This window comes from Bemisia tabaci, chromosome 3, assembly GCF_918797505.1.
Source record: "Bemisia tabaci chromosome 3, PGI_BMITA_v3".
Lineage (NCBI taxonomy): Eukaryota > Metazoa > Arthropoda > Insecta > Hemiptera > Aleyrodidae > Bemisia > Bemisia tabaci.
In genome coordinates this window covers 36,694,015-36,706,766 of record NC_092795.1, presented here as the reverse complement: position 1 = coordinate 36,706,766, position 12,752 = coordinate 36,694,015, and the positions used below count along the sequence as shown (strand labels likewise).

The 12,752-nt window shown below is 37.6% G+C and overlaps 1 protein-coding gene across 1 annotated transcript in view; it reads right to left on the bottom strand.

The window, feature by feature from the left end:
* Positions 1-1,921: 1,921 nt before the first annotated feature.
* The window catches only part of LOC109032914 (uncharacterized), a 28,958-nt gene continuing 18,127 nt past the window's right edge, over positions 1,922-12,752 (bottom strand). The window contains exons 5-7 of the mRNA XM_019045261.2: positions 5,204-10,840; positions 3,819-3,879; positions 1,922-2,790 (exon numbers count right to left, since the gene is read on the bottom strand). Of these exons, the coding sequence (XP_018900806.2) occupies positions 2,670-2,790; positions 3,819-3,879; positions 5,204-10,840 (5,819 nt within the window). The 3' untranslated portion in view covers positions 1,922-2,669. The remainder of the gene's footprint in view (positions 2,791-3,818; positions 3,880-5,203; positions 10,841-12,752) is intronic.

Genomic DNA, 12,752 nt, shown 5'->3' with positions numbered 1-12,752 from the left:
TTACATCACGGCAGCGTTGCCAAATAGTGCAAATTCAGGAAATGTTGTAAATGTTACGTACAATATGCCAGATTGACATCCCACGATATCTTAAGGTATGATTTGATGAAAAATTTTGCACCATTTGGTAAAGCTGCCATAATATAACATGGCTCACTCGAATTTCCACGATTTTAGGGTAAACACGATTCTGCCATGCGAAGGAAAAACCCCGTATGAACATTCGAGAGTTGCCAAATTTCCTTTGATAAAACATGTATTTTTGACAACATTTATGCACATTTTTCTTTAAAATTTTCAGATATTTTAGATTAAATTGCGTACAGAATTGTCGAAAAATTTTAGGGGGAAATACTCCCAATATTCTCAGTAAGTTCAGTTTTTATCGGAGGAAACTTGGCAACGTCTGAAGGCTCATACGGCGTTCTTCCTTAGTACGGCAGGGTTGTAGATGCGACGCGGAAAACTCTTGAGAACTAACAACCGCAGCCATACGATGTATAGTAATGTGTCTAAGAAAACGAAAGCGCCCGCAATTTTTTGAGTATGCAACAAGGACATCCACAGGACACGAATAGTTGCATCCAGGCCTAGCAATTGAATTAGCCGGCGCCGTTCGATTTTTCCGCTTGTAATAAAAAAATGTGTCACTCATTGATCCGTACAGTCTTTGCACGAAAATAGGGTGATTAGAGGGAAAAAGGTATTTCTTTTTTTAGTAGTGGTATATCAATGATGAATACCTATCTGAATAAATGGAGACTATTCATGCGGAAATCACTTGCCTGGCTTTATCAGCTATTGCACACTTTTACCTTCCTCTGAATCTTCTCACTTAATTTACTTGGATATATATAAAAATCGTATCTAATTAATCATAAACTATCCTCTGCATGTAGCAGCGTTGTCAAATAGTGCAACCGCACCGACGAAAACGAGTGGAATCACGACTATCGTGATCAATGATCGTCGCTGTTAGCAGGTGACAAGTTTTCTTTGATTCAAAAATTCCCTGACTTTTCAAGAATTTTGAATTTGAAAATCTCCGTCTTTTCGGTGTTATTTTGGTACGAATTCTGATAAAAATTCCGTTCACCAATGATTCTGAGCGCAAAGTCTCTTGAAAGTGAAAAAACGCATTGTATTAGCTGGAGGAAAAATTTTCCCAGCAAAACTCCTCTACCTACTTTTCGCAAAATTATTAGGGTTGGGGAAAATGCCTCGACACTGGAGAAAGTGAAGTTGCCGCTGCAAGACTGTCACAAGTTTTCATTTTAAGAGTCAAAGATCGTAGAAAGGTCTTTACTTACATGGTGAAATTTATAGAAAAGAAGACTTGGCTTATGGTGGTCCATACTACAAGAAGCAGGCTTACCTCGTCATTAACGAAAGTCAATATTGATGGTTGATAATGGCACTTTTTCATGAGGATTTAAGTCTTATTAAAAGCCTGTACTGCCGTGCTAAGGAAAAACGCCGTATGAACCTTCAGGCGTTGCCAAATTTCCATTGGTAAATCACGAATTTTCGGGAAAATTTGTAGAGATTTTTCTTCCGATTTTTCAGATAATTTTGTTCACAATTTTACCGAAAGTTCTTGAAAATTTCTCGGAAAAATATTCATAACTTTCCTCAAAATTTAACCTTTCATCGAGGGAAATTTGGCAACTCTCGAATGTTCATACGGCGTTCTTCCTTAGCACGGCAGTGTAGGCGGCAGCTTCATTTCCTTCATTCAAACTCTCATTATCTTCATCAGTTGTTAAGCAAATAAGATGATTTTCGTATTAATTGATTGAAATGTTGCAAGCTTTAAAACGAAAGCAAGACCAGCTCATAAGCTATCTTGGCTTCGACTTTGGAGCATCAGTCTATCTGCCATAAATCAAACAAAGAAGATGGACAGGGTAAAAATCGATACTTAGAAACTAAAATTTTTATTGTCCAATTTTTAAGCAAGAAACAATGTAAAAAATAAACTATTAGGTGGGGAACAATGAAGATCAGAGAAACAAAATATACAATATCATCTTTGAATTAAATAAAATAGTCATTACTCTTATACTTACTAAAATGTCAGTTTACAAATACTTTTCTAATCTACTCTGACAAAAGTATGTAATTTGAAATCACTGAGGCAATGAGTTATTTATGAGCAACATCTATTTTACTGAAACGTGAAAATTCTAATAAAATAATCCCAAAATACAATCTTCATAGTTCTGCACAGAAGAGATAGGGTTTTTTTTCTACTTGTTTTCTAAGGAAAAGAAAAATTATTCTTGAATATTTTTTGCATTGACAGCTACTTATAAAGTTCAATATTTATTTTGGCTGCGAATCAATGTTCCATGTCAATATCAAATCCTGAAAGAAGGAGGAAAGACTACTTAGCAGATTAAGCAGAAAACTAAAGAAAAGGTAACTATAAAAATAGGTTTTTCCTTCTAAACAATAAATAGATATCAAAATACTATATTGATACCAAACAGTCTCAAAAATTACAACAAGAATGTCAGTACAACAACAAAGAAAAATCAATATAAAAAATCATTATTCTAATAAATAAATGCAATAATACAAATTAGAAAAATAAATAGTAGAGGGAAGTCAATTTTAAAAGATAGAGAGAAGAAGAAGAAAAGTTAATTGAAAAGGAGGCTTAAGTTCTAAGATTCTTCTTTAGACAGCTTCTCTTTGATTAGATTGAAGACCATCCCAAGGCCTTTCTTGTTCAGATGAATTAAATCTTGTCGTGGTGAGGGGTTTTCATAGGAAGAGCCGAAAAACCTGTGGAGAGACAGACATACCAGTTTGAAAAGAAATTATACTCAAAACAATTATCTAAAAGAATGAGTTTCAAAATCAAGTAGTCAGGGATATTAAATTAGATTTGAACCTACTAAAAAAACCTGAGTAAAAGGACCCTGCAAACCAGTGAGAGCTCAATGGGCTCTCAGTTCATTTTTGTTAAACTTTAATTATAAAGTTCATCATTGGGCAAAAGTCAAAAAAATTAGGCGATTCCCTTCAGCAGGCGCCGATATATTCACAATCGAATACACAGATACAAGACCTCTCTCTCTAAAATACAAAAGGAGACTAAATCAAGAAGGATGGCAGGACAGAGGAGGATTGAGAATAAATAACACATGGTGTGACACAACGCTTTTCATTTAAAAATAAGGACGTAGACAAACTAGCCCCTCAATGCGCCAGACAAATATGAGACAGAATCGACAGATGTGGAGGAAAGGAGAGTTTTGTGTTCATACGAGCTGAGGATATAGCACCTAACTGTTTAAGAGGTCCAGGCGAGAACACAATACAATTGGCAGGTTAAATGCCAAAGATCTCTGCTCCTCCCCGACCGTATCACTTAATGTTTTGGCTTTGACCTGGTAACGTACTTTATGATAACCTCTGAAAGTTTTGTCAACATTTACGTAAAGTTCTCAAGCCTCTACTAGTGTTCAGGGTTCATTATTCCCATTGTTTTAACTTCATCTGACACCATAACTAGAGAGTGCTTTAAAATAAGGAGTGTTAGAAAAATTTGGCATCATATCAATCATCACATCACTTCTAAAAATTTAACTTTTGAACTAGAATGTCTTCTGAAATTTTCAATTGAGATTGGGACTTAGATAACTATTTCAGAGGTGTCGATTGAGAAATTCCATTATTACACTCCTTTTCAGCAGAACAATCTAAATCATCAAATGCTGATCATTCATATCTCTAACGCAAGCAATCTTTGAACAACACTACAGAAAAATACGAAAATGAGACACTCCTGAAAATTCTAAAATACTTACAGTTCAAAGTTATCCATCTTGATTTTCGAAAAATCGTGGTCAGGAAAATGTCTGGTTTGAGCTGCAAAGCAGAAGAACCATAAATGAGTCTCACACCAAGACCAACTTACACCAAGTATAACTTACAATAAATCAACTTAAACAAAAAGAGCAAGTAAAAAATCATACTAAAGGCGAGGAGAATAATTAAACAAAGAGGCTAAAAGAATCCTCTATTGACTGTTATTAAACTTAAAAGCATGTTTCTTTTATCGCCCTTATGAAAAAAACTTTCCATAACCACCTGAGGCTGTGTGGCACTTAAAAGTTTTCAATAAATCCAATCAGATCACCCTACAAATTGAGGAACTCTCCACCTCATGTCATTTACTTTTCCGCACAATGCAATTAAAAGGCCAGCTTCTTAATTAACTGCATAAATACACAAGACCTCTGGACTATCCACCATTGTACAGGCAAATTAAGTGAAGTTTCTTGTGTCATTCCATTGACGGAACTAACTCATCTATAAAACAAAGAAGAATAAATACAAACGTGCCATTATGCAGCAACATTTTATTTACAATGCCCAAAGCCTTTCAGCACATAGGGCCATCTTCCTTTGGTATGTTTGTACTTATCTTTTGAGTTTTATTTGATATTGCTGCTGCTCCAAGAATGTCAAATTAACTCACCTTTAGTTCTCTGTTTCTTCCTTTTTTTAAGTCTCCTTATTCAGAGGCTGATCTGGGATTAAGCTTAAGAAGATAATTTTTGGGACTGTATTCAGGAGGCCAAAGAACGCTTGGTAACAGTGATACCTTAATTTTGAAATGTTTAAAGTCCCTCTTTCATAGTTTATTTCTATTACTTATTTTTCTTTGGACATAAATATTGTTGTGAACTGCTCTTCGGCTTTGCATCTATAATATCTACCATTTGGGAACATAAAAAAGCAAAAAACTTATCCAAAATAGGGAACACATGGTCACAAAAGAAGTATGACAGATGGGGATGAATGATATTTAGGAGAAAGATAAAGAGAGGCTAGAAATGTGATGAGGTGGAGACAACTCAACTATTAAAGTCCCATACAATCGTCTGCACTGGGTTTTAGTAGCTTGGATGAAAACGATTCAAAAAGTGGGTTACTGTTACAGCAAGCGCTGAAATTTGGTAACTGGAGCATTTTTTAGCAAAATTGTTAATAGGAAAAACTAGAATGATGGGGAGGAAGAGGGGACTTGAGTAAATCCTACTCGTGTGATTTTTATTCCACAGCAGGGGAGAGGCCCTGAAGGTACAGCCTCTTAATTCAGAAAACAAATTTTTCATTACCAGATACATATACCGAGTTAGAATGCTACCTGAACAATAAAAAGACATAATACTGACTGAGCACTTACTTGGAACAGGAGGTGATAGGAAACGCATTCTGGGAAATCCTTCAGCACTACATGAACGGACTGGCATGGTAAAATTTGACCTCTGCTCGTGGGCTTCTTTCGTTCTTTGTCTCCCTCTCCGTGATCTGCGTGCCCCTATGGCTGGAAACTCCTCTTCTGAGCTGGAAGAATACCGCATCTGGTTGTTACATTGCTGTGACCTCCAGTTTGTACTTTCTGCTCCAATATCTCTGGCTTTATGGGGCAAATGCCTATGTGATGGTCTGTTTGCATATGAGTCAGACCATTGACCTGGATGCTTAAAATCTTGCATATCGGATTTTTCGAAAGCCCTCTGATTTTCTTGGTTATATTGGAGACTGCGTTCCACCTCATTAGGTACCTCATCCTTAATAGCATGTTTTGAGGCCATGAAGACTCTATCATCGGTATTGCTAGATGTAGCAGATCCTGCCTTTACAGAGTCAATGTATGATTTAGAAGTTTTTGCCGCCTCTGGAATTTTCCAAAATCCAGAGTGATGTCTCTCCTGATATTTAAACATCCCTGTATTTTCTGACTGTTGAAATTCTTCAAAAGGAATATGCGGAGCATGAGACTGAAATTGCTCTCTAGGTACTGAGATTAGTGGGGCGCTGTATTGTTGAGTTCCATCATCAAGAGACGATTGATTTCTTTGTTTATCACTGACAGGACTATTAGTGGTTTGTCCTTCAAAATTCACTAGATTCTTGGAAAATTGTTCGTTATGAATTTTGTCATGAGGACTTTTTTGGAACTCATCTAATTCTTCCCAATCCGCAACAAGTTGATTACCAGCAATGTTTAAATACTGTGTCTCGGAAGGAGAAACATGTTCTGTATTTTCATCAGGTTGTGAGGGATGTTGTGTAGTTTCAACACTTAATTCAGAATTTTTTGGCGATTCACTTTTTTTAGGATAGTCAGATCCCTCTGAAAATTCTAAGTCACGCTGTTTTAGATCATTATTAACTCTATCCTTCTCATTCCCTTCAGGTGGACTTCTTGGACCTTCACTTTCGACTTTAAATTGCATCTTTCCTTCAGTCAATTGCTCATTTTTGGTACGTTTAAAATATCGATTTTTGTGAGATACATTGGGATGTTCTCGGGCACTAGGTCCTTGAGTACCCTGAATTTCAGATTTAGATTTATTTGATTTTTGGTAGGGGATAACAGAATCTTCTTTGAAGGTTAAATCTCTTCCTATGTTTGAAGAATTTGCTTGATTTCTCCCACCATGATAATAATTCTTCCTACCTGTGGCAGACAAAGTGGCTTCAAGGTTCTCATGTTTTCCCCTTTTATCAGAACGTGCTGAAGTTGCATTTCTGGGAGTGAATTTATTACTCTTCCAATGCCTAGTGACTTTGTCATCTCTGTCACTTTCTACTTTTTTCATTTTTTCATGATACTGCACTGGTTCGCTTCTGGGAGAAATTGCAGACTTTTGATTCTCTTTATCCACATAATCTGCTTTGCTTTCTGGTTTTCTCATATTTGAAGAATTCTCCGGAAATCCACAGCCAGACTTCTGATACTGAACAACTCTTTTGTTTCCCTGGCTCATGGGTTTTTCTGTCATTTTAGAATGCATCAAGTGTTCACATTTGGGTGAAAAGTTTTCAAAATTCTGATGCAATCGAACCTTGTAATTTTCATGTCCTTCGGACTGTTCCATTTTTGTAGAATCCTTGAAAGTTTCTTCAGTAGGGACATCAGCTGTGGGTTGTAATTGAAATGCTTCGGCACTATCTTCAGTGCCTTTTGTTCCTTCTAAAGTTTCGGGGAGTACAGCGAGTTCATTCGTAGGAACATTCGTATCAAACTCTTGAGGTGACACGACTTGCATATCTTTGTGGTTTTGAGGTCTACTCATGCTATTGTGATGTTCTAGCGACTCATTTCTGGGGGCTTCTCCACCATCTTTTTGATGCAAAGGAAGCTCATCTTTGGATCTCATATTGCAGGGCTCTGGAAGCTTGTTTCTTTGACCATTATTATAGGATTTTTCATCGCTTATCTTACCAGCTTTTTCAATCTCTGATCTTTCTACCAACTTGTTACTTGTTACTTGTTTGTTGAGTTCTCCCAAATGCAGGTTCTTGTGGCTTTCATGGCTCCATGTTTTTGGCACCTCATTTTTTTCGTTATCAGCAGACGTTCCTACCCTATCCATATTATCCTGATAATTCGGTTCTTGTTCTAAAATGTGATTTGGATCATTTTCAAAAGTAGACTCCGAATCTTTATCAACAAAGTGAGAGGCAAATATTAAAGCCTCCTTTTCACATTCTTCCTTCATTATGATGCTCTCAAAGTTACCCTCTTCTACAGCTTCCTTCAGTTTTATTGCGTGAGAGAGGGCAATATCTAGGTCAGAATGTAGAGCTCGTTTCTCAGTTTGTACATTTTCAAGATTGAAGTATTGAAATCCTTTTTCGAGGGTGTCTATCACATTTTTGAGAAGTTGGCATATATATCTTGCAGTTTTGGAAGCTCCCTCAGGTTGTGCTGGACAAGCTTGAGGGGGACGATAATTTCGGAATTCTGGCTTTTGGGGTATTTGGTGCGAGTAGTCTCGGTGTTCTAGAGCCCTTGGAGTAACTTCTTGATGACTTCTGCAGTTATAATTTTGGTGAACATTGCCTCTACGCCTACATCTGCTGGAAAATTGTGATTTGATGTGTTCTGGAGGTAAATTTGCTTGTGCACCAGAAATTGGCCAATCTAAATGGTTGAAATTAGATTCAGAAATTTCTTCAACCAAATTGCGTTGCGTAGAAGGTTCCGGCAAGGCTCTCTGGGAAAAGTGCTGATTCACTCTTTCCGCCGCTCTCGAATCATGAAACGTGGGCGGTCCATAAAAATTACCTCTTCTGATACCTTCTGTTGGTTGAAAATGGGGTGCTGCTGGTCTCAGTCTTGAATTAGGTATTGATGGGAATTTTTCGAAATGCATATTCATGTGATCTTGCATAGAATTACAAAAAGCAGGTGAGAAGTTCTGGGCTTGTTGGTATTGCACATTGAAAGTTGTTGTTACTGCTGTGAGCACTCTTTCTTGATTGCCATAATAAGGCTGCTGATTAAAAAACTTTTCATCATTAAGGCTTTGTGTCTGTAACTGGCCCATTGTCTCCTTTTCAAAACTTTGGTTTTCCATGAAATCACGATTCTGATTCGATTGATGATGGGGCGGATTAGACACATTCGCAGGTTGATAAATTTGCTCTCTGAATTGGGCAGAAACACCAGAATATCGATTCTCACTATAAGGATAGGCCGCAGGGTTCCAGCCACTTTCAAAATTCGCTGGATGATTAGCTCTATGGCTGTCTTGCTGAAAATAATCTCCACCTTGAATTTCCGTATGCCCTGGAAAGTGAACTCTACTCCTCTCATTATTGTCACTTACTTGCATCAGTAGGGCTGCTGTCATTGGTATTGGTTGGGCATCATTCGACGGAAACCACCGTGGCAGGGCATTACTTTCCTCAGTCAAAACTTGGTTCGGATTGGAGTTTGTGGACTCGGATGTCTCTGAACTGACAGTTTGAGGTTTTCTTTCATGCATCGTTGGTCTGCAGTAATTGGCATGAGATGAGGAATCATCTACAACAACTCTTTGCTGTAAAGATTTTCCCACATTAGGTACCACGACATTTCCCTCATCTTCATTGATTCCTTCTGAGTTTTGAGTCAGTCTACGATCAAGATGAGAGCTTTCAGGAACTTTTTGTTCTGGTGCGTTAATTTCACTTTGATCATTAGTGAGAACATTATTTCCGGGATAAAAACTCTCATTATTTGATTTGGAGACACAATCTCCAAGTCTACTTTGATTTTCAGATGAAGATTCGGTTACTTGCATAGTTTTGGAGGCATCTCCAGAAAAAGTTTGATTTCCACTGGGGCCAACCTGCTCCTGCAAAAACGATGAGTCTGAAGTATTACCTAAATTAGACTTGCACCCATTATCTCCTTGATTGATCAATTCACAACTGTCGATCTGCTCACATTCCATGACTGAATCTCCTGCATCCTCAAAAGCTTGTTGTCTTAGAGGTCTGCTTGAATGTTGTGGAATACATTGATTTTCCGGGGTTTCGAACTCATTCAGCAGTTTTCTTTCACATGGTGGGAAGAGTGTAGGGGTCGCATGACGAGCAGGCACTTTCCTTAGTGGTCTGTCACCTCTACCTCTGGATGACATGTACTTGTTGGCATGACTATTTCCTTGCTGCCCCACAGCTCGAAATCTTTGATTAAACTTTGCTGAAGAAACATCAGTTTCGTTTACTTTCAAAACTTTTGGCGTTGAAACATACGAATCCCCGGAGCTATCACTTTGAGCTGGACTGCATGGGTTAACTGAACTAGATGTTGCCTCGCTACTTGTCACTACAACTTTTGATGAGGCAGAGGCGTTGCTAGCTGACTTATTTGATGGAGAGTTGTCTTTTATGTGATCCCGAATTACGTTGAGACAAGTTCGATGTTTTGGAGGTTTCAGATTTCCCTCCTGTCTTCCAGAATCTTTCTTTGAAGGGATGACCACAGGTTTCTGGGATCCAGCTCTCAATGATTTGTTCAATTTAACAGTTTTTTCATCCTCTTGGTTGGTGACATGGCACTGATTGTTGATGTCCTCTAGATTTTGCGATGAGGTTTTGTTAGGAATCTTTGTTCCATGACCCAAAATTTCATTGTCCCAGTTACCCTCAGGTTCGCAGTCGGTTTCATTTTTTACACACTGGTCTTCTTGCTTTGATTCTTTGATGAGAGGGCTTTTCAGTTTCTTCTTGAAAGCCTTAGGTTTGTTAGGAGAAGAATTCTTCATGGTCTTCGAATGAACTGAAGTAGAAACCGGAGGGGTGGGAGAATCAGCTCCAATAGGTTTTTGTCGAACAGATTGAGTATCTGGCTGAGAGTCCTTAATTTTAAGATTCTCCATGTCCCCAGTAGCAGAGTCATGAAGGGGCAATGAGGAAATTTCTGAAACTTTATTACTGCTGTTGTCTCTAGCATCAACTCTCGCTGGACTTGAAGAGGATACAGGTGCAGTAGGCTCATCATCCATCTCAGTTTTGGGTGGTTCTTGTTGAGCCGGCCAAGTCTCCAGTAAGGGATCCTTAGATTTTTCAGAATCTTGACTACCATCACCGCTTGCGCTGGCAGTGCTAGCTATACTGTCTACAGAAGATTTTGCCTTAATGGACTGAACATCCCACATGTCCTCAAGAACTCGGGGCTTCATTTCAGGTTCTGATGCCGGCACAGATGATCTAGAGTCTGTTTTTAGGAATTGTGGACAGAGCAAGTCTTCAGCTTTCTCTTGGTTCAGAGAGCTATTACTACTACAGAATGTTGGCAGAGAGGGACCGGTTGGCCGTTTGTTGCACTCAGAGGATTTTAATTGGAAAGGGTTACAAGGAGGAGGCCGACTGAAATCTGGAGGGTATGATTCTATTTCCTGCGAAAAAGGTCCGTATCTGTTGGAATATGGCAAAGGAACTTGTCTGGGGAAACGGCAGGGAGCACCATCATAACTTGGAGATGAATCGTGGTTTGCAAGGAACAGCTGATCAATTTCAAGAACACTGATACTTGAACCTGAGAAAAAAAATAAAAGAAGGATTATAGCATAACAGGGAAGAGTTTCATGTATGAGGAAACAAAGATTCTGGTGTTTCACAATTTATTTTAATTCTCAAGTTTTCTTGAATGGCTGCTAGAATGTTTTTATGGAAAAATAATGCATGTATTGAATGTTTTACGAATGAAACTAAGATAATGCCTCGATAATTATTACATGATAATACCTCTCAAAACCTATTTGGCTCTTCCAATAGATCTGCAACAGAGTAACTGTAACTTTGTTCTCGTACAATGCTACAAAAAATCCTTCTGAAAATGCATGGCACAAATTTGGTTGGACCGATAGGAGGGGATCTACTAGTATATCAATTGGATGTAGTAGTAGCTATACCAAAAATTGTTCAAGTTTTCGTTATGGCATTGAGACATTATGCCGGTTTCGATTTTCTACAAGACAAAAAAAATGTAGCTTTTAAAATACCTACGAATTGCTTTCTACTTGTGGACCCTAAATAATGGCTTTACACAAGAAACAATATAAATAATCAAATTAAAGGTCCTAACATTTGAAATGTTGGGATTTTTAATTTTTTGTTATTAAAAGGTTTCCAGAGCATGTTGCCAATTTTATACTACCAGTCACACTGCTGTTTACAAGTTACTGCTCACAAAGAGGAGCATTTGAGCCCATTGATTTAAAAAATGTAGTAGTAGGGATCGTTGTTGGGCATGAATTCGTATCATATATGCTGAGGAGCAGTTTTTCAAAACTGGAATTTATTGTTAGTGAAAATGAAAACCTTCCCCATGTAACAGTGTGCAATGGTTAGGTTGACAGAGGGTTCTCTCATTTAACAGTCGCTCACCAGCATTGTTAACACATTGATGCCCACTGATATAAAGCAATGGGCTCAAGATATTTCAAAAACAGTATCATGAACACAGCGGAAAATTGGCACGAGTCTCGGATGAGTCAAAGATTTGAACGTATTAAGAATCCAGAATTTGCAATGTTATGTTGGCGGACTTTTTTTCCCACAGTTCAGCTGACACTTACTTTGTTTACAATAGGAAATAATTTTGATAAAAAACAAAAATAAAAGGAAAATCAAAATAAAAAATAATAAGAATAATTAATAATTTTTAATATAAAAAAAAAAATCTCTACGGCACTATTGGGGGAAAAATTCAAGAACCAGTAAGACTTCTTTCCTTCTAGTTATCACAAATTACAGAAGAATTTTGACTATCCGACTTTCTCATCAATTATTTCTATCATCCGACTGAATTTTTAACCCTGCTGAAACATGAAATTTGTGGACTAATGGGATATTACCAATTATCACTTATCTAAACCTCGGCAGAAAAAATTGATTGTTAATTATATTGGCCCAAAGAATTAATCATTCAAAACTGTTCGATAGTATTCTTACTAGAAAATATTGCAGGCAAAGGAATGAAGGGACATTTTCTGGAATACTTTAAAAAGATGTCTAAAGTTGAAAAATTTCATGAAAGCTTAGGACACAAAGGAATTCTCAACTTGAATACTGAGGCAAAAGACAGGTCTCTTGCACTCGAAATAACAAAAACGTACTTATTCCTAAGAATCTCCTCACTCTTTCACCTGTGACAACCATCATTTCCTTATTGTTTGCAAATTTCAGGTGACTATTTAAAGTTGCAACTCGTCTCCTGATGCTTGCTCTGAATTAGCAACTTACGCCTCTCTAGCTCTCAATTTTTTAGAGCTCCAGTGCAAGCTGGATCCCAATAGATGCTGTACGCTCTATACCCGCCTAGATTGGTTTGAATTTACTCGGGGACAAGTGATTTTTTCAAAATTCAACTACTGAGAGGTCATTAATGAAGTAAACACATTTTTCCAATAAGACTTCCTTTCTTTTCTTGATGAGGGCATGAGTTC